General features: G+C 43.3%; 1 protein-coding gene across 1 annotated transcript in view; it reads left to right on the forward strand.

Moving 5' to 3' along the window:
* The window catches only part of LOC138366709 (neural cell adhesion molecule 1-like), a 1,471,037-nt gene that overhangs the window by 331,176 nt on the left and 1,121,299 nt on the right, over nt 1–18,562 (forward strand). The window contains exons 7-8 of the mRNA XM_069327980.1: nt 480–502; nt 590–724. Of these exons, the coding sequence (XP_069184081.1) occupies nt 480–502; nt 590–724 (158 nt within the window). The remainder of the gene's footprint in view (nt 1–479; nt 503–589; nt 725–18,562) is intronic.

The following is an 18,562-nucleotide window of genomic DNA, read 5'->3' on the forward strand; positions in this document are numbered from 1 at the left end:
GGTGTGACACATGACTGTAGGCAGGGGTGGTGTGACACATGACTGTAGGCCAGGGTGGTGTGACACATGACTGTAGGCCAGGGTGGTGTGACACATGACTGTAGGCAGGGGTGGTGTGACACATGACTGTAGGCAGGGGTGGTGTGACACATGACTGTAGGCAAGGGTGGTGTGACACATGACTGTACGCAGGGGTGGTGTGACACATGACTGTAGGCAGGGGTGGTGTGACACATGACTGTACGCAGGGGTGGTGTGACACATGACTGTAGGCAGGGGAGGTGTGACACATGACTGTAGGCAGGGGAGGTGTGACACATGACTGTAGGCAGGGGTGGTGTGACACATGACTGACCTCAGGTGTGTGTGACGTTACAAGGTGGAGCGACAGTGATGTGAATGTCACTCAACATTCTTAGATAGTTTCTTAAGCATTCATATTACTTCCTGTTAGTTGACAAACCGGTCTCTTTATTGAGTCCCTCCCAGCTCGGTGCTTCTGGTGTCTCGCCTGGCGGAGGGTGACGAGCGCCTGGCGGAGGGTGAGGTGCGCCTGGCGGAGGGTGAGGTGCGCCTGGCGGAGGGTGAGGTGCCCCTGACGGAGGGTGAGGTGCGCCTGGCGGAGGGTGAGGAAAGAAGGCTGGTGTGTGAGGGTGTGGGAGCGCAGCCTCCGGCAATTCTTCAGTGGTGGAAGAACGGCGAGCAAGTCAAAACAGCGACACAGGTAAGTCAATATCGGTTGCACTCTACATAAACACTTCACTCTGAGATATTGTGTAGGGGAATGTTGATATTGATCCAGGAGTCCCAGACATCATTCAGGAGAGTGCGAGTAGTCTTGCAACAGTTGAAGATGACTCCCATAGCCTCATCAAGTAGGCGCAGGCAGTACCACCTTATACATCAGTGTTTGTGTATGGCAAAGATTACTATGCAGCACCTGACATTTTTGGAATGCATTTGCATAAATTTTCACCTTAATCTGTGTCTGGATAAATTACTTGGAGATAATCTTTGATCCTGATGCCTATGGATTAGAGGATGGTTGACGTCAATGAGGCTTTTGGTCCTCTTAACCTTCATTTGTCGTTATGAATGAATCATACTGATGAAGCTATGCTGAGAGTATTGTGTACTCCACGAGTTTATTAAGTTTATGTTTATTAAAGACAAGGATTTATCTTTTTCATAATATGATAACAAGCTTACAAAGTCTGGGGACATGGTTGCAATCCCGGCAAAATCTGTAATACCATTATCAAAGCAAACTAAACCTGTAATTCCACAGTCCAACCACTTGGGCTGGAGGGTAGAGTGACGATCTCGTTTAATGCAGGTCGGCGTTCAATCCCCGACCGTCCAAATGGTTGGACACAATTCCTTTTCCCCGTCCCATCCCAAATCCTTATCCTGATCCCTTCCCAGAGCTATATAGTCGAAATGACTTGGCCCTTTCCCCTGATAATTCCCTCCTTCCTTCCATGGCCAAACTAACTGTGAGAGAAAGACTTCTAGTATGACATCATTGACTAGAATCTAGCAAAGCTGGATGTTAAAGTGCCCAAATGTTTCGACTCAGTGATAAATGGAATGGTGGTTGTCAGGGAGACACCAGGCGCTGACCGGACCAACATACAAGGCAGAGTGGCCTTAATGGACGCCTTGGTTCACTGTGTGGACTTATGTGGAGAAGTTAATGAGAAGTTAATTGTTCAGACTTTAATTGCTAGTGAACTGTATCATACTCGCTTAACCCATGGTCACTTGATGGAGCGCCGCCCTGCTCCTTATTGTCCCAATTGCATTGTCCCTCTTACGGTCGTGCATGTCCTTCTTGAATGTCCTGACTTCCAGGACGAGCGTGTGTCTTGCTTTCCGACCGTCCCTCGCGGTCAACTGTCCCTCAATAGAATTCTTGGTGACAGATTCTTTTGATATCGTTCACCTTATGCGTTTTTGTTCTCGTATTGGCATCCTTGGTGATATTTAGCGCCCTCTGATTATTCCGCACATTTGATGGTGCTACATAGCCTTCCCGGTTTGGTGCCTTCTTTTGATAATTACTATATATATATATATATATATATATATATATATATATATATATATATATATATATATATATATATATATATATATATATATATATATATATATATATATATATATATATATATATATATATGTCGTACCTAGTAGCCAGAACGCACTTCTCAGCCTACTATGCAAGGCCCAATTTGCCTAATAAGCCAAGTTTTCATGAATTAATTGTTTTTCGACTACCTAACCTACCTAACCTAACCTAACCTAACTTTTTCATGTACCTAACCTAACCTAATCTATAAGGATAGGTTAGGTTAGGTTAGGTAGGGTTGGTTAGGTTTGGTCATATATCTACATTAATTTTAACTCCAATAAAAAAAATTGACCTCATACGTAATGAAATGGGTAGTTTTATCAATTCATAAGAAAAAAATTAGAGAAAATATATTAATTTAAGGAAAACTTGGCTTATTAGGCAAATCGGGCCTTGCATAGTAGGCCGAGAAGTGCGTTCTGGCTACTAGGTACGACATATATATATATATATATATATATATATATATATATATATATATATATATATATATATATATATATATATATATATATATACATGCGAACAAGCCTGAAAGGTCCCCAGGACAATATGCAACTGAAAACTCACACCCCAGAAGTGACTCGAACCCATACTCCCAGAAGCAACGCAACTGGTATGTACAAGACTTCTGGGAGTATGGGTTCGAGTCACTTCTGGGGTGTGAGTTTTCAGTTGCATATTGTCCTGAGGACCATTCAGGCTTGTTCGCATTTGTGTTCCTCACGTGTGCCCCAAAGAATGAGGTGATTTGGTAAAATGCTATGCCCAAGATTACTATCCGAGTGCCGGCGGTGGGGTGGTTCAAATAGCCTCGGCTATCACCTCATTATGTCCGGTCGTGATGGTCAAGTGGATTAAGGCGTCTTGTACATACCAGTTGCGTTGCTTCTGGGAGTATGGGTTCGAGTCACTTCTGGGGTGTGAGTTTTCAGTTATATATATACATATAAAATTAGGCCAGATTTGCCTAATAAGCCAACTTTTCCTGAATTTCAATAAGTTTCAATTTTTTTGTATGAAATGATAAAGCTATCTATTTCATTATGTATGAGTTATTCTTTTTTAAATCGAGTTACAACTAACGAAGATATATGACCGAACCTAACCAACAATACCTAACCTAACCTAACCTATCTTAACCTAACCTAAACTAACATAACTAAATCAATAATTTATGTTCTTAATATAATATAATAAATATATTTAAAATAAACCAACTGGACACAATTTATTGAAAATAAAAAAAATCACTCAGCCTATTAGGCAAATTGGGCCTTGCATAGTAGGCCGAGAAGTGCGTTCTGGCTACTAGGTACGACATATATTTATTTATTTATTTATGATTTTATTTATTGAGAAGCGCTAGATTATCCACCTTTGCCTCATCGTTCCTTCCCTCATTCATCTCTGCCAAGGACTAAAAACCAAAAGCAAACAACAAAGAACCGTTCACAAATGACTTCACAGATTAAATGCAGGTTTTGGAGCTATCAGAGAAACTCAGGCAGCTAAACTCTTGGACAATAAGATGTGGAAATCAGAATATAATCTATTCGGATGTGATAGGGTCAATAGGTCACGTGGAGGAGTGGGTCTGTATATTAGAGAAGAACTTGTGTGCTCGGAGCTCCTTAACTCTACAAATGAAGTGGTAGAAGTACTAGGAGTAAAGATTGTGGGAACCGATCTGTGAGATTTATATTTATTTAATTTATATGAATTTATATAGAATTTATATTTACATTAATTTATATATTTCGATAGCAATTGGTATGATATTAAGTGGACTGTATTTCTGCAATAATCTCACAAATCGATCCTTACACATTAGAGGGGGGGTTTATATTAAATTTATATATATGCAGCCAATCAAACTACAGTATTAAACTACATATATTAGTAAATAAATTGGAGATGCCTTATCTTATTGTACAGCAGGCTTAGTCCACCAGATATAACTAGGATGTAGACACCAAATTATCCTCGTGTGAGGCTAGCTTCCATCACCCTGGTAACTGATGTACCAAGATTATCTTCCTTCCTCTTCTTGTTCCTGTCAAAGGGTGCTAGCTGTAAGCCAGAATCCTAATATATGACAGCTATACCAGAGAAAACACTGTATATTAAATAATAAAGACCAAGGCTTAATTACCTTTATTAAGAGGCTGTTCGCATCCTAACCGGTTCGCCCTTATCTACCTAACATTAACTGGCCAGAAATGATTAGATAAACGGGTTTCGGTAGGACACTTCCCTTGTTTATGTTGACAGCGTGTTGATGATGGTAGAACACTTTGATCTCCATAAAACTTCGTCCAAGAGAAATTATAGGAGCTGAATTTACTCCCCTGTGCCTCTGGTCTTAACAAACAAACAATGGCTGACTTTCCTCACCACTGACGCCTTGGCTCTCCTTGTCCACTGTCAATAAGTGATAGAAGGGTCACATTTACTTTATTTTGATACTAATAATTAAGTTAATTCAAATGAGATGTTTTTATGATATTAAAAGTCCAAAGACTATGTATTTAAGAATAATTCCCAACAGAATAGCTGGTGAATTTATAGTATGTGGCAATGATATCCCGTTTTCTATTGACAGAAAACTCCACTACAAGCTACATTTTCTAAGGGTAACTTGTGTATACAACAGCAGCAATATTATCTGCATATTGCATGTAATAATATTAAATGGTGTCGGATTTTCCGACATAATTCCCCGAGGGGCTGATCACGGGTCGAATTCCTATTTAGAACAGACGAACACCGATACTCCTCCTTCGAATTTGATATTAGTTGTTAGTAGGAGGCCTCGTAGCCTGGTGGATAGCGCGCAGGACTCGTAATTCTGCGGCGCGGGTTCGATTCCCTCACGAGGCAGAAACAACTGGGCCAAGTTTCTTTCACCCTATGCCCCTGTTACCTAGCAGTAAATAGGTACCTGGGTGTTAGTCAGCTGTCACTGGCTGCTTCCTGGGGGTGGAGGCCTGGTCGAGGACCGGGCCGCAGGGACACTAAAGCCCCGAAATCATCTCAAGATAACCTCAAGATAGTAATAAGACATTTGTGTGTCTGTTCGTACAGGACGGATGTCCCGTACTCGAATTGCAGGGGTCAGAAGTCTAATGCGATTTCATTTCCCTGTTAACTCTTTGAGAGGCTAAAATTATAGCCAAAATACACATTATTTAACCCAGAAGACTGAATGTGATCAAGTACTAATTTCAAGTATGATTCAGGGACTGCATTGAGATCAGTGACATTAGATATAACTTGAAGCTTGTTCAGGTAACTGGTCACTGATATATAAACACTGAGGCCCATGGAATACATCTTGAATAAATAATAAATGTATCAAAATCAGTCATCAGATTCATTGGGGTTTAATTTAGTTAATTGATTCAGAGGATTGAATAGCCCATCATTACAGTCAAGTATGGTTCTGAGACTGCAGTGGGTTCAGTGACATTGGTCGCAGTGACTTGTAGCTGTTTAGGCTACTGTTCACTGATTTGCCACTGAGGCCTCATGAACTCATCTTCAGCTTTAAATGATGATATTAACATCAACCTCTGTTGCTATAGTCAGCTGTAATCTCCTTAGTATAATGCTACTGGAGAAATATAATCAGCTGACAAATTTAGATTTCTACTGGTATTGTTCATCTGCAGGCATAGGTCTCCTCAGGCTTAATACTGGGCCTGAAAGTAATTTACCTCCTGCAGAATTTAGCATGGTTATGCCCTGATATTTAGTAGGGCAACCAATGAATCGATGGTAGTACCTGTACCTACTAGGATACCGAAGTCGGTGAGGTGATCAGACTTAATATTATCTGCCAATTGTATTCCTCTATTTCTCAGGAATTTGGCTGTTGCCCTCAGACCTTGTACTTGTAGGTCTGGTGGTATTTTGTCCACCACAATGGCTTGTACTTGACAGACGTACCTGCCTAAACGTACTGATGGTTGTACCACCTGGTAGACTTGAGGTCCTGTATTAGTTAGAAACCCTGAGATATTGATTGTCGTCTGGGCTACAGGCCTTAATTGTAGTTCATCTGCCAACCTTTTAGTGACATATGTTCTCTGGGACCCTTGGTCAAACAACCCACGGGTATGGACCTTGGCCATCTTATTCAGGATGGTAATTTGGGCAGAAGGCAAAGTAGTATTACCTTTAGACTTTCCCGATTGGACAGTCGTTTGTGGCACCTTGCAGTACTGTACTGTGGTGGGAATGCTATCTTCCACCTTGGGGTTTGGAGACGTTGTTTGGTATCTCCATACAATGCTGCATGGTGCTGACCCTTGTTACACCTATTACAGGTGTGTAATTGGGTGTCACAGTCGTTAATGTTATGTTTCCTGAGGCACCTCGTGCAATGTTACAACTCTTTGAATCGCTCAACACGGGCGTCACTATCAGGAAAATTAGGGCAGTGGTACATTGAATGTTTCTTATTGCAGAACAAACATGTTCCATAGCTTCCAGTACCCTTTGGAGTCACGTTCTTGGGTGACACAGTAACTATAGGCTTGGAGGGTCCCACTGCATATATGCCCACTCTGCCACTGTTCCACTTTGGTGTTGAATTATATTGTTTAGGTTGATTTGGAGTACCTTTGGCACTCTGTGGTTTACTATTATTGGTTTCTGAAGGTTTACTTAGTGGTTTTAATTTGTCATGTGTTCGTAATTGATGAATTACAGAACGTAAACCCTCAGATATTTAATTCATGGATAAGATACTTTTATTGTAATGAGCACTCATTTGTCTCAATACGTCCCCAGGTATTTTCTCCTAGACAATTATTTTCAAGATCCACTCAGCCCCGTTTGTATTGGCTGTCAGGCTGAGGGCCTTGATCATTGATTCTACCTCCAGCTTGAAGACTTGGAGTGAATCAGCGGAAGCCTCCGGTGGGGGTAAATGCAACAGCTCATGAACTAAATGTGATGTTTTTACTTCTGGATCAGCATAATTATCCTTGAGGAGTTGTACTGCCAGATCATAGCCATCATTAGTTAATCTCAGATGGGATACTACTGTTTTAGCCTCACCTGATAATTGGCCTTGAAGATAAGAGAATTTACTACTCTTGGGTAAAGATTGTTTTGAGTCCATACGGTCAACGAATTTGTTCCAAAATTCGTCCCAATCTTCCTCGTCTTTTCCCGAGAAAGCGGGTAAATTAATTGGAGGGAGTCGAGCTTCTGCTTGACTTGTATTAGATGCAACTGTTGTTGTTGTTGCCTTGTTCTGGGCAATTAATTTGACGTAAGGCTGTAACGTGGCCTGAGTGTGATCTTCATAACTTGCTAGATCAACCATAATGTCGTTTATTTCTGTTTCTGATAAATTGGTGTTGGCAAGTTCAGCCACATATGTTGATATTTGGCATTTGATTTGCTCAAATTTACCTGCAGCTGCTTGATAATAGCTTTCCAGGTCAGCATAATCAATTGGAGATTGTTGTGACAAATCCTCACGTTTCTTGATCTGTCTTGTTAAGTGGCCTTTAAGACCTGCAAGGGTTCTTTTCATTCTTTCTGCAGTATCCATACTGGCTAGTTGGTTAAGCCTTGTGAGGCTTGTACTTGGGTTGCTCATAATGCTGAACAAGTACTGATGGTAGCCTAGGGTAAAATTCTGCAATCACTAGGCTATAATCCTACCTCTTCTAGAGGTTATATATATATATATATATATATATATATATATATATATATATATATATATATATATATATATATATATATATATAATCACACACACTAATGATTTGAGTGATAAACTAGTGTCACTGGAAGTACCTTTAGGTTAGTAGTAGTAGGCATCCATCAGTCTCAGGAGACTATGGAGTTGTGCTCTGGTTGTCAGTTTGGAGTGGCCTCACGAGGGCGCAAAGCCAGGGTAGGTTGATTCAGGGGAGAAGCTGTTACCCAGGCAGCAGGTCCCCCCTCTCCACGGTGCTGAAAGTCTCCAATGGAAAGGCATACGCCAATACGATTGGTTCCATCAATAACCTTTAGGTTAGCTCCTCAATTATCACCCTAGGATGGTATAGACACTAATTAATCACTCAAAGGTGTAATGATCATAAGTAAATTATTATATATACACAACTCAAGCTGGTAAAAATTACACCCAAAATAGGGTCTGCACCATTCAATAATGGTGCTAGGTTGTTCAATATAGTACAACTAGACTCTGGTAATAAATGGGACTAGTATGAACAATAAATAGTTCAACTAGTCAATGTTAATAGGGGGACTAGGTTATATCCTACCCTGTTGCGGGTTGGCAATTGGTAAATATTGTATTGTGAAACTAGTGCAAGATATATATTAAATAATTCCCTATTTTGGAGAAATAATATACAGAATTATTGATGATAGCCTCTTAGTAGCCTCTATGAAACTTCTAATATTATCTAGAAGTATTAAATAATATTAGTGACCTCGCGAAATTAACACCACAAAATTCGTGGATAATCTCTTGCAAAATTAACACCACAAAACTCGTGAGTAATCTTGCGAGGACACAGCCACTAATTTGATCGGCTTACATATAAGCGCTGTCACTTCACAGAAATAACATGCCACCAAATCGGTGGGTGACCATGAAACCGCTGATGAGGCTGGACTGAGCTGAGGGGCTCGTGAGCTTGCTCGAGGCTACGCTGCCGGTCTTTGACTGGCTTTGTATTGTTATTTGTATAAATCACACGAGTACCAGTATATTTAATGAATCCACTGGTTAACTGGTTCATCCGGTACAAAGATGACCAAATAATCCGTCATCCGGTTCAAAGGACCATATAATGTGGGAACCGATCTGTGAGATTTATATTTATTTAATTTATATGAATTTATATAGAATTTATATTTACATTAATTTATATATTTCGATGGCAATTGATATGATGTTAAGTGAAATGTATTTCTGCAATAATCTCACAAATCGATCCTTACACATTAGGGGGGGGGGTTTATATTAAATTTATATATATGCAGCCAATCAAACTACAGTATTAAACTACATATATTAGTAAATAAATTGGAGGTGCCTTATCTTATTGTACAGCAGGCTTAGTCCACCAGATGTAACTAGGATGTAGACACCAAATTATCCTCGTGTGAGGCTAGCTTCCATCACCCTGGTAACTGATGTACCAAGATTATCTTGCTTCCTCTTCTTGTTCCTGTCAAAGGGTGCTAGCTGTAAGCCGGAATCCTAATATATGACAGCTATATCAGAGAAAACACTGTATATTAAATAATAAAGACCAAGGCTTAATTACCTTTATTAAGGGGCTGTTCGCATCCTAACCGGTTCGTTCTTATCTACCTAACATTTACTAGCCAGAAACGATTAGATAAACGGGTTTTGGTAGGACACTTCCCTTGTTTATGTTGACAGTGTGTTGATGATGTTAGAACACTTTGATCTCCATAACACTTCGTCCAAGAGAAATTATAGGAGCTGAATTTACTCCCCTGTGCCTCTGGTCTTAACAAACAAACAATGGCTGACCTTCCTCACCACTGATGCCTTGGCTCTCCTTGTCCAATGTCAATAAGTGATAGAAGGGTCAAATTTACTTTATTTTGATACTAATAATTAAGTTAATTCAAATGAGAAGTTTTTATGATATTAAAAGTCCAAAGACTATGTATTTAAGAATAATTCCCAACAGAACAGCTGGTGCATTTATAGTACTATGTGGAAATGATATCCCGTTTTCTATTGATGGAAAATTCCACTACAAGCTACATTTTCTAAGGGTAACTTGTGTATACAACAGCAGCAATATTATCTGCATATTACATGTAATATTATTATATGGTGTTGGATTTTCTGACAAAGATAGAGAATAAACTTTGTTATTATTCTAATATACAAACCGCCAGATGCAACGGCTGAGGAATTTCCAGATAAACAAAATAGAGAATACCCTTGATATTCCTGAGATAAAAGACAATACCTGATATTATCTTTCTAGGTGATAATACACTGTCATACATTGGAGGCTCCTCAGACCAGTGTACACTGGAGGCTCCTCGGACCAGTGTACACTGGAGGCTCCTCAGACCAGTGTACACTGGAGGCTCCTCAGACCAGTGTGCACTGGAGGCTCCTCAGACCAGTGTACACTGGAGGCTCCTCAGACCAGTGTACACTGGATGCTCCTCAGACCAGTGTACACTGGAGGCTCCTCGGACCAGTGTACACTGGTGGCTCCTCAGACCAGTGTACACTGAAGGCTCCTCGGACCAGTGTACACTGGAGACTCCTCGGACCAGTGTACACTGGAGACTCCTCGGACCCGTGAGTAGTGTAAACCAGGACAACTCACTGCAATTTTGCTTTTTCCGACTGCAGCGAGATGGCCCCATGTTTTTTCGTTACCCCGGTGAGATTCAACTGCAGCGAGTTGTCCCCATGTTTTTTCGTTACCCCGGTGAGATTCAACTGCAGCGAGTTGTCCCCATGTTTTTTCGTTACCCCATTGACCCTTGCACAGACATAGCTAATGGATAATGACGTCACCAGCTAGCGGCTCAGCGTTCCTGCACATGCAGGCACTGTCCATGTTTTATAATAATTTTTTGTGCTAATAGTGCATTTATGCAAGCTGTGTTTTTAATTTGTTGAAGTGGAACTGGTGCAACTGTATTTTTGTGTGCAAATTCTGTATTTTGTGTAAGCTCTGTAATCTGAAAAAATAGATCATAATGGTGTAAGTGTATTTTGGTTTATGAGACAATGTATGGGTATTTTGTGAAAATTATGTATATGAAATTGTGTAATTTTAGTGAAAGTGCATTTTTGATTGTCTAAATGCATAAGCGTTTTGAAATATTTGTGCAAATACCATACTTTGTGTAAATGTCATACTCTGAGCATACATGCAATATTGTGTAAATGTTATATTTTTGTGTGCAACTGACATATTTTGTATGTAAATGTCATATTTTTTTGTGTGATGGTATATTTTGAGTGTAAATAATATATTTTGTGCATAAATGACATATTTGGTGTGTAAATGCTGTATTTTCTGTGTATGGCATAAATTACATCTGATTAATGGGGGAAATGGGGCAAAAAACTTGGCTATTCTCTATGAATGTATGGGATGTTGAGTATGTGTAGGTAAATATGATTGTATTTGCGAGTGTTGGTTTAGAAACAAGTTAGCTGATTTGCGTAGCAAGAGTAGGATTTTTTTGAGGTGTAGAAATGATTAGCCTATGAATATAGTGGCTAGCATCCAGCTGAGTTGCTAGATGGATGAATTGAGGTGCGACATTTGGATAGCTATTTGATGGATGTGAGGACAGTTGACTAGCCTATAAACAAAGCTATTAGTCCGCTTTGCTGCCAGATGTGTGGTAACTACGTGTGGATTATAGTAGAATATCTAGCTATAGGGTTTCATAATTGTTGTTGTGTATAAAACTAGAATAAGAGTTATTTATTAAAACTATTATTGCAAACTAATACTTTAAGTGGGATCCCTTGGTTGTTTTAAGCATAGGGTATATGAATGAGATTGGGTGGAAATATATGGGAGCTGCCTCGTATGGGCCAATAGGACCTCTGCAGTTACCTTTATTCTTATGTTCAGCTCACCTGCTATGCTGCCAGATGTACGATTCTGCTTAAATTGCAGTACAACATTTGGGCATCTATTTGAACTTAACACTGCATAATGAATGGTTATAGTTGCGGATGACTAAAATGCATATTCTTAATCCTTTGATTAGGTTAGGTGGGGATGGATAGTCTACTAATTTTTGAATAATAACATTAAATACACATGCCAGTAGGACGCCAAAGGTCGCATTGGTTATCTGGTGACGTCACACATAGTTGACCAGTCAGGTGCTGTGATACCTTGACATTTGTATGCTAATGGCCAACAATACCTTATCCCTATACATGAGTTCGCTTTTCGCGACGTCGATAAACAACAACAACAACAACTGGTCTGTAGAATGTATTTGTTTGTTATATATAATAAGTTAGATTAGGATGGTTTGATCGGGTTAATAAATATCAGAAAATAGGAGCAATGAGCGAAAATACGAGCCAATGCAGCTGAATATCGACTCTGGTGAAGCACAGAGTACAGTTGAGGTATTAAGCCTGATTAAGAGTTCACACTTATGTGTGAACCGATTGATTGATGATTGATAAAGATTAAGCCACCCAAAAGGTGGCACGGGCATGAATAGCCCGTAAGTGGTGGCCCTTTTGAGCCATTACCAGTATCAAGAGCTGATACTGGAGATCTGTGGAGGTGCGACTGCACCCTGCGTGACGGGAGATGTCTCCCGTGTGTGTGTGTGTGTGTGTGAACCTCCTAGGGTCCGCATTTAGCACGTTGGCGCCTCACACTGTATTTGGGATGATGTCGTCAGAAAAGAAGGTAATTGCAGAAGGCCTTATTTCAAAACATAAGAGGCTTGCTTTTACTGAATGAGTATTTTTGATTTGTTATATGTTACAGCAAGGTGTGGGAGGCATGTTTTTTGAGCGAATGTGAGATGCGCATATATATTTATGCCCGTGCATATACACTTATGCGTTTATGCAGCAATATTTGGATTACTACAGAAATCGCATTACAGTCACCATGCCTAGCAGGGGACTGTTAGTTTATGCTGCAATATTGGATTAGTACTGAAATTGCATTGAAGTCACCATGCCTGGCATGGGGACTGTTTTCATTCAAATGGATGATAGTGGGTTTTCATTTTTATTTTGCCCAATGCTCGATAAGCAATCCCCGAAGAAAGATTGACAAAGCTTAAATTACATTATCTAGAAAGGCGAGGAAATAGAGGTGACATGATAGAGGGGTGAATGAATGGACAGGACAACGGGGGATATTAATAGGTTATTAATACTATAAACATGAGACAGAACACGAAACAATTGGGATAAATTGGATAAGTTTAAAATTTAGGAAAAAATCCAGGAAAATACTAGTTCGGTAACAAGGGGAGAACGCTGAGATTCATGCTCTGTGTTGCTTCCCCTTTTACAATGGACGATAGTTGGAAGTAAATAGGAACTTTTAAATAGACTAGGGCTGATGGTATTATACATTAGGTTTCAGGGCCACTGTTGTAGCGCAAAACACACGACTCACAGACCGGCTTTTTAATCTCCTTGATTATCTTTTCAATCCCCTAGTTGCTTAATTTAGAACCTGTACTTGAGGTCGATCTCGAACCCATTGTTGATGTGACGACTTATATTGAATTTTGTAACTAGCTATCAAGATTGTAACTTGCTTAGCTAAATGAATTGTGGGGTTCAGTCCCTGAGCCCATTATGTGCCTCTGTAACCCTTTCCACTACCGCCCACAAGATGGGTATGGGGTGCATAATAAATGAACTAAACTAAAAAAAATATAAAAAAAACAACCCCCTTGAAGGTGCCTGTGCAGGAACGCTGAGCCGCTAGCTGGTGACGTCATTGTCCATTAGCAATGTCTGTGCAAAGGTCAATGGGGTAACGAGAAAACATGGGGACAACTCGCTGCAGTTGAATCTCACCGGGGTAACGAAAAAACATTGGGCCAACTCACTGCAGTCAGAAAAAGCAAAATTGCAGCGAGTTGTCCTGGTTTACACTACTTCCGTGTACACTGGAGGCTCCTCGAACCAGTGTACACTGGAGGCTCCTCAGACCAGTGTACACTGGAGACTCCTCAGACCGGTGTACACTGGAGGCTCCTCAGACCAGTGTACACTGGAGGCTCCTCGGACCAGTGTACACTGGAGGCTCCTCGGACCAGTGTACACTGGAGGCTCCTCAGACCGGTGTACACTGGAGACTCCTCAGACCGGTGTACACTGGAGGCTCCTCGGACCAGTGTACACTGGAGGCTCCTCGGACCAGTGTACACTGGAGGCTCCTCGGACCAGTGTACACTGGAGGCTCCTCGGACCAGTGTACACTGGAGGCTCCTCAGACCAGTGTACACTGGAGGCTCCTCGGACCAGTGTACACTGGAGGCTCCTCAGACCAGTGTACACTGGAGGCTCCTCGGACCAGTGTACACTGGAGGCTCCTCGGACCAGTGAACACTGGAGGCTCCTCAGACCAGTGTACACTGGAGGCTCCTCGGACCAGTGTACACTGGAGGCTCCTCGGACCAGTGAACACTGGAGGCTCCTCAGACCAGTGTACACTGGAGGCTCCTCGGACCCGTGTATACTGGAGGCTCCTCGAACCAGTATACACTGGAGGCTCCTCGGACCAGTGTACACTGGAGGCTCCTCGGACCAGTGTACACTGGAGGCTCCTCAGACCAGTGTACAAATGGAGGCTCCTCGGACCAGTGTACACTGGAGGCTCCTCAGACCAGTGTACACTGGAGGCTCCTCGGACCAGTGTACACTGGAGGCTCCTCAGACCAGTGTACACTGGAGGCTCCTCGGACCAGTGTACACTGGAGGCTCCTCGGACCAGTGTACACTGGAGGCTCCTCGGACCAGTGTTCACTGGAGGCTCCTCGGACCAGTGAACACTGGAGGCTCCTCAGACCAGTGTACACTGGAGGCTCCTCGGACCCGTGTATACTGGAGGCTCCTCGAACCAGTATACACTGGAGGCTCCTCGGACCAGTGTACACTGGAGGCTCCTCAGACCAGTGTGCAATGGAGGCTCCTCGGACCAGTGTACACTGGAGGCTCCTCAGACCAGTGTACAATGGAGGCTCCTCGGACCAGTGTACACTGGAGGCTCCTCGGACCAGTGTACACTGGTGACTCCTCAGACCAGTGTACACTGGAGGCTCCTCAGACCAATGTACATTGGTGGCTCCTCAGACCAGTGTACACTGGAGGCTCCTCAGACCAGTGTACACTGGTGGCTCCTCAGACCAGTGTACACTGGAGGCTCCTCAGACCAGTGTACACTGGAGGCTCCTCAGACCAGTGTACACTGGAGGCTCCTCAGACCAGTGTACACTGGAGACTCCTCAGACCAGTGTACACTGGAGGCTCCTCAGACCAGTGTACACTGGTGGCTCCTCAGACCTGTGTACACTGGAGGATCCTCAGACCTGTGTACACTGGAGGCTCCTTAGACCAGTGTACACTGGTGGCTCCTCAGACCAGTGTACACTGGAGGCTCCTCAGACCAGTGTACACTGGAGGCTCCTCAGACCAATGTACACTGGTGGCTCCTTAGACCAGTGTACACTGGAGGCTCCTCAGACCAATGTACACTGGAGGCTCCTCAGACCAGTGTACACTGGAGGCTCCTCAGACCAATGTACACTGGAGGCTCCTCAGACCAGTGTTCACTGGTGGCTCCTCAGACCAGTGTTCACTGGAGGCTCCTCAGACCAATGTACACTGGAGGCTCCTCAGACCAGTGTACACTGGAGGCTCCTCAGACCAGTGTACACTGGAGGCTCCTCAGACCAGTGTACACTGGTGGCTCCTCAGACCAGTGTACACTGGAGGCTCCTCAGACCAATGTACACTGGAGGCTCCTCAGACCAGTGTACACTGAAGGCTCCTCAGACCAATGTACACTGGAGGCTCCTCAGACCAGTGTACACTGGAGGCTCCTCAGACCAGTGTACACTGGTGGCTCCTCAGACTAGTGTACACTGGAGGCTCCTCAGACCAATGTACACTGGAGGCTCCTCAGACCAGTGTACACTGGAGGCTCCTCAGACCAATGTACACTGGAGGCTCCTCAGACCAGTGTACACTGGAGGCTCCTGAGACCAATGTACACTGGAGGCTCCTCAGACCAGTGTACACTGGAGGCTCCTCAGACCAATGTACACTGGAGGCTCCTCAGACTAGTGTACACTGGAGGCTCCTCAGACCAATGTACACTGGAGGCTCCTCAGACCAATGTACACTGGAGGCTCCACAGACCAGTGTACACTGGTGGCTCCTCAGACCAGTGTACACTGGAGGCTCCTCAGACCAATGTACACTGGAGGCTCCTCAGACCAGTGTACACTGGAGGCTCCTCAGACCAATGTACACTGGAGGCTCCTCAGACCAGTGTACACTGGAGGCTTCTCAGACCAGTGTACACTGGAGGCTCCTCAGACCAGTGTACACTGGAGGCTCCTCAGACCAATGTACACTGGAGGCTCCTCAGACCAGTGTACACTGGAGGCTCCTCAGACCAATGTACACTGGAGGCTCCTCAGACCAGTGTACACTGGAGGCTCCTCAGACCAATGTACACTGGAGGCTCCTCAGACCAGTGTACACTGGAGGCTCCTCAGACCAGTGTACACTGGAGGCTCCTCAGACCAGTGTACACTGGTGGCTCCTCAGACCAGTGTACACTGGAGGCTCCTCAGACCAGTGTACACTGGTGGCTCCTCAGACCAGTGTACACTGGAGGCTTCTCAGACCAGTGTACACTGGAGGCTCCTCAGACCAGTGTACACTGGAGGCTCCTCAGACCAGTGTACACTGGTGGCTCCTCAGACCAGTGTACACTGGAGGCTTCTCAGACCAGTGTACACTGGAGACTCCTCAGACCAGTGTACACTGTAGGCTCCTCAGACCAGTGTACACTGGTGGCTCCTCAGACCAGTGTACACTGGAGGCTCCTCAGACCAGTGTACACTGGAGACTCCTCAGACCAGTGTACACTAGAGGCTCCTCAGACCAGTGTACACTGGAGACTCCTCAGACCAGTGTACACTGGAGGCTCCTCAGACCAGTGTACACTGGAGACTCCTCAGACCAGTGTACACTGGAGGCTCCTCAGACCAGTGTACACTGGAGGCCTCTCTTGTCCATCCCTGACTGAAGGGTTGGTGTTTTTTCAACTAAAATTTAGAGTGTAGCTAAAAATCTCGGGTTTATTTTCGTGTGACTCAAAAATACAAAATATATCCAAAAAGTGGGACGTCTTCCTCACAAGTAAATGTTTAAAGTATACTTCTGGGAGTTTAAGATAACTGGCGCAGCTGCACATTTTACACAAAGCAAAGGTGGCTTAACGATGTTAGCGGCGGCGTCGGGGCGTTAATCTTCCCCAGGCCCAAGAGGCTTGGCCCGGGTCCTGGGACCTGCCATGGGACCTGCCATGGGACCTGGCCCGGGTCCTGGGACCTGCCCGGGGTCCTGGGACCCACCCGGGGACCTGGCCTGGGACCTGCCCTGGGACCTGGCCTGGGCCCTGGGACCTGGCTCGAGCCCTGGGACCTGGCCTGGGCCCGCTGGAGACGCCATCAAATATTCATTGTGCGCAGTGTTGGACACGCAGGCTCAAGACCCACAACTATAAGTTAAATAATTTCTCTAAGTGAAAACCTCTCCCTGGAGTAAGCTTTTCTCCCGCGCTACATTGCAGGACAGAATTATGCATGAATATTATACCTATTAAGTAATAGTAATGTCTTCTCACAGACATAATAACATAGGATAAAAACCTACACTTGTGTATTTGTGAAATTTATGTAAGGAATTAACACCAAGTCTTTCGGACTCTCTTGAGCCCATTGTCAAGGTCTGAGTGTGTTATCAGGACGAGACTTACATGTCAACGTCTAATAAGACTGCTTGCTATCCGTTGATGATTTTGTTTTTAGATTTAGCTACTGAGAACGAAATGTCCATGTAGCACGGGCTATAGTGAGCTCGTAATTGAGTTCGGTTTTTCAGCGATAACCATTTTACTGTGATATTTGGGTCACAGTTTTAATTGGAGGTGGGGTTTCCTTCTTTTCTCTCGTTTCTTTTTCGCTTCTGTTTTAGCGCAGTGGCTTTAGTCTTGTTTTAATAACATTATCTTTGTGGCGGAAATAGATGCACAGTGTTCACTAGTGTGTCCCATTCTTCAACTGCTTTTCTAATCATTGTAGTCGCTGCGGAATTTGCATTTAATACAGCTGCTGTCATTGGATGAATGTTGAGTTTGATGCGCAGGGCTTCAGTAGCTTCACATTCCAGTAAGTAGTGCAATAATGGCGCCTCTGCTTCTGTTCCACAGATATGACACTCTTTAACTATTGGGTTTATTACCGCCCAGCCGCACTTGTAACCAAGTCTGAGTCTGTGTATGGCTACTGCAATGCCTCTGGATATCTTTTTGCCAGGCTTGAAAGTGCAGTACCCAATGGCTTGTTCGTACCACATAGCAGTGGATCTTCCTTCTGCTGCTTTAGCTCTGTGGCGACGTTTGATAGTTTGGAGTATATTCTTCTTGATTTGCTCTTTAATCTGTGAAAAACGTGGAGATATTTTAACCTGTACAACAGGTAGAGCAGTGACAGTTTTTGCTAGTGAGTCTGCGTATTCATTACCCTCTATGCCAATGTGACTTGATATTCAATTTAGGGTGATTGACAGCCCTAGATTGTGTGCTTACTTTCCTATATGTAGGATTTCTGTGAAGATATGTACATTAT

The sequence above is a fragment of the Procambarus clarkii genome, chromosome 20, assembly GCF_040958095.1.
Source record: "Procambarus clarkii isolate CNS0578487 chromosome 20, FALCON_Pclarkii_2.0, whole genome shotgun sequence".
NCBI classification, from domain to species: domain Eukaryota; kingdom Metazoa; phylum Arthropoda; class Malacostraca; order Decapoda; family Cambaridae; genus Procambarus; species Procambarus clarkii.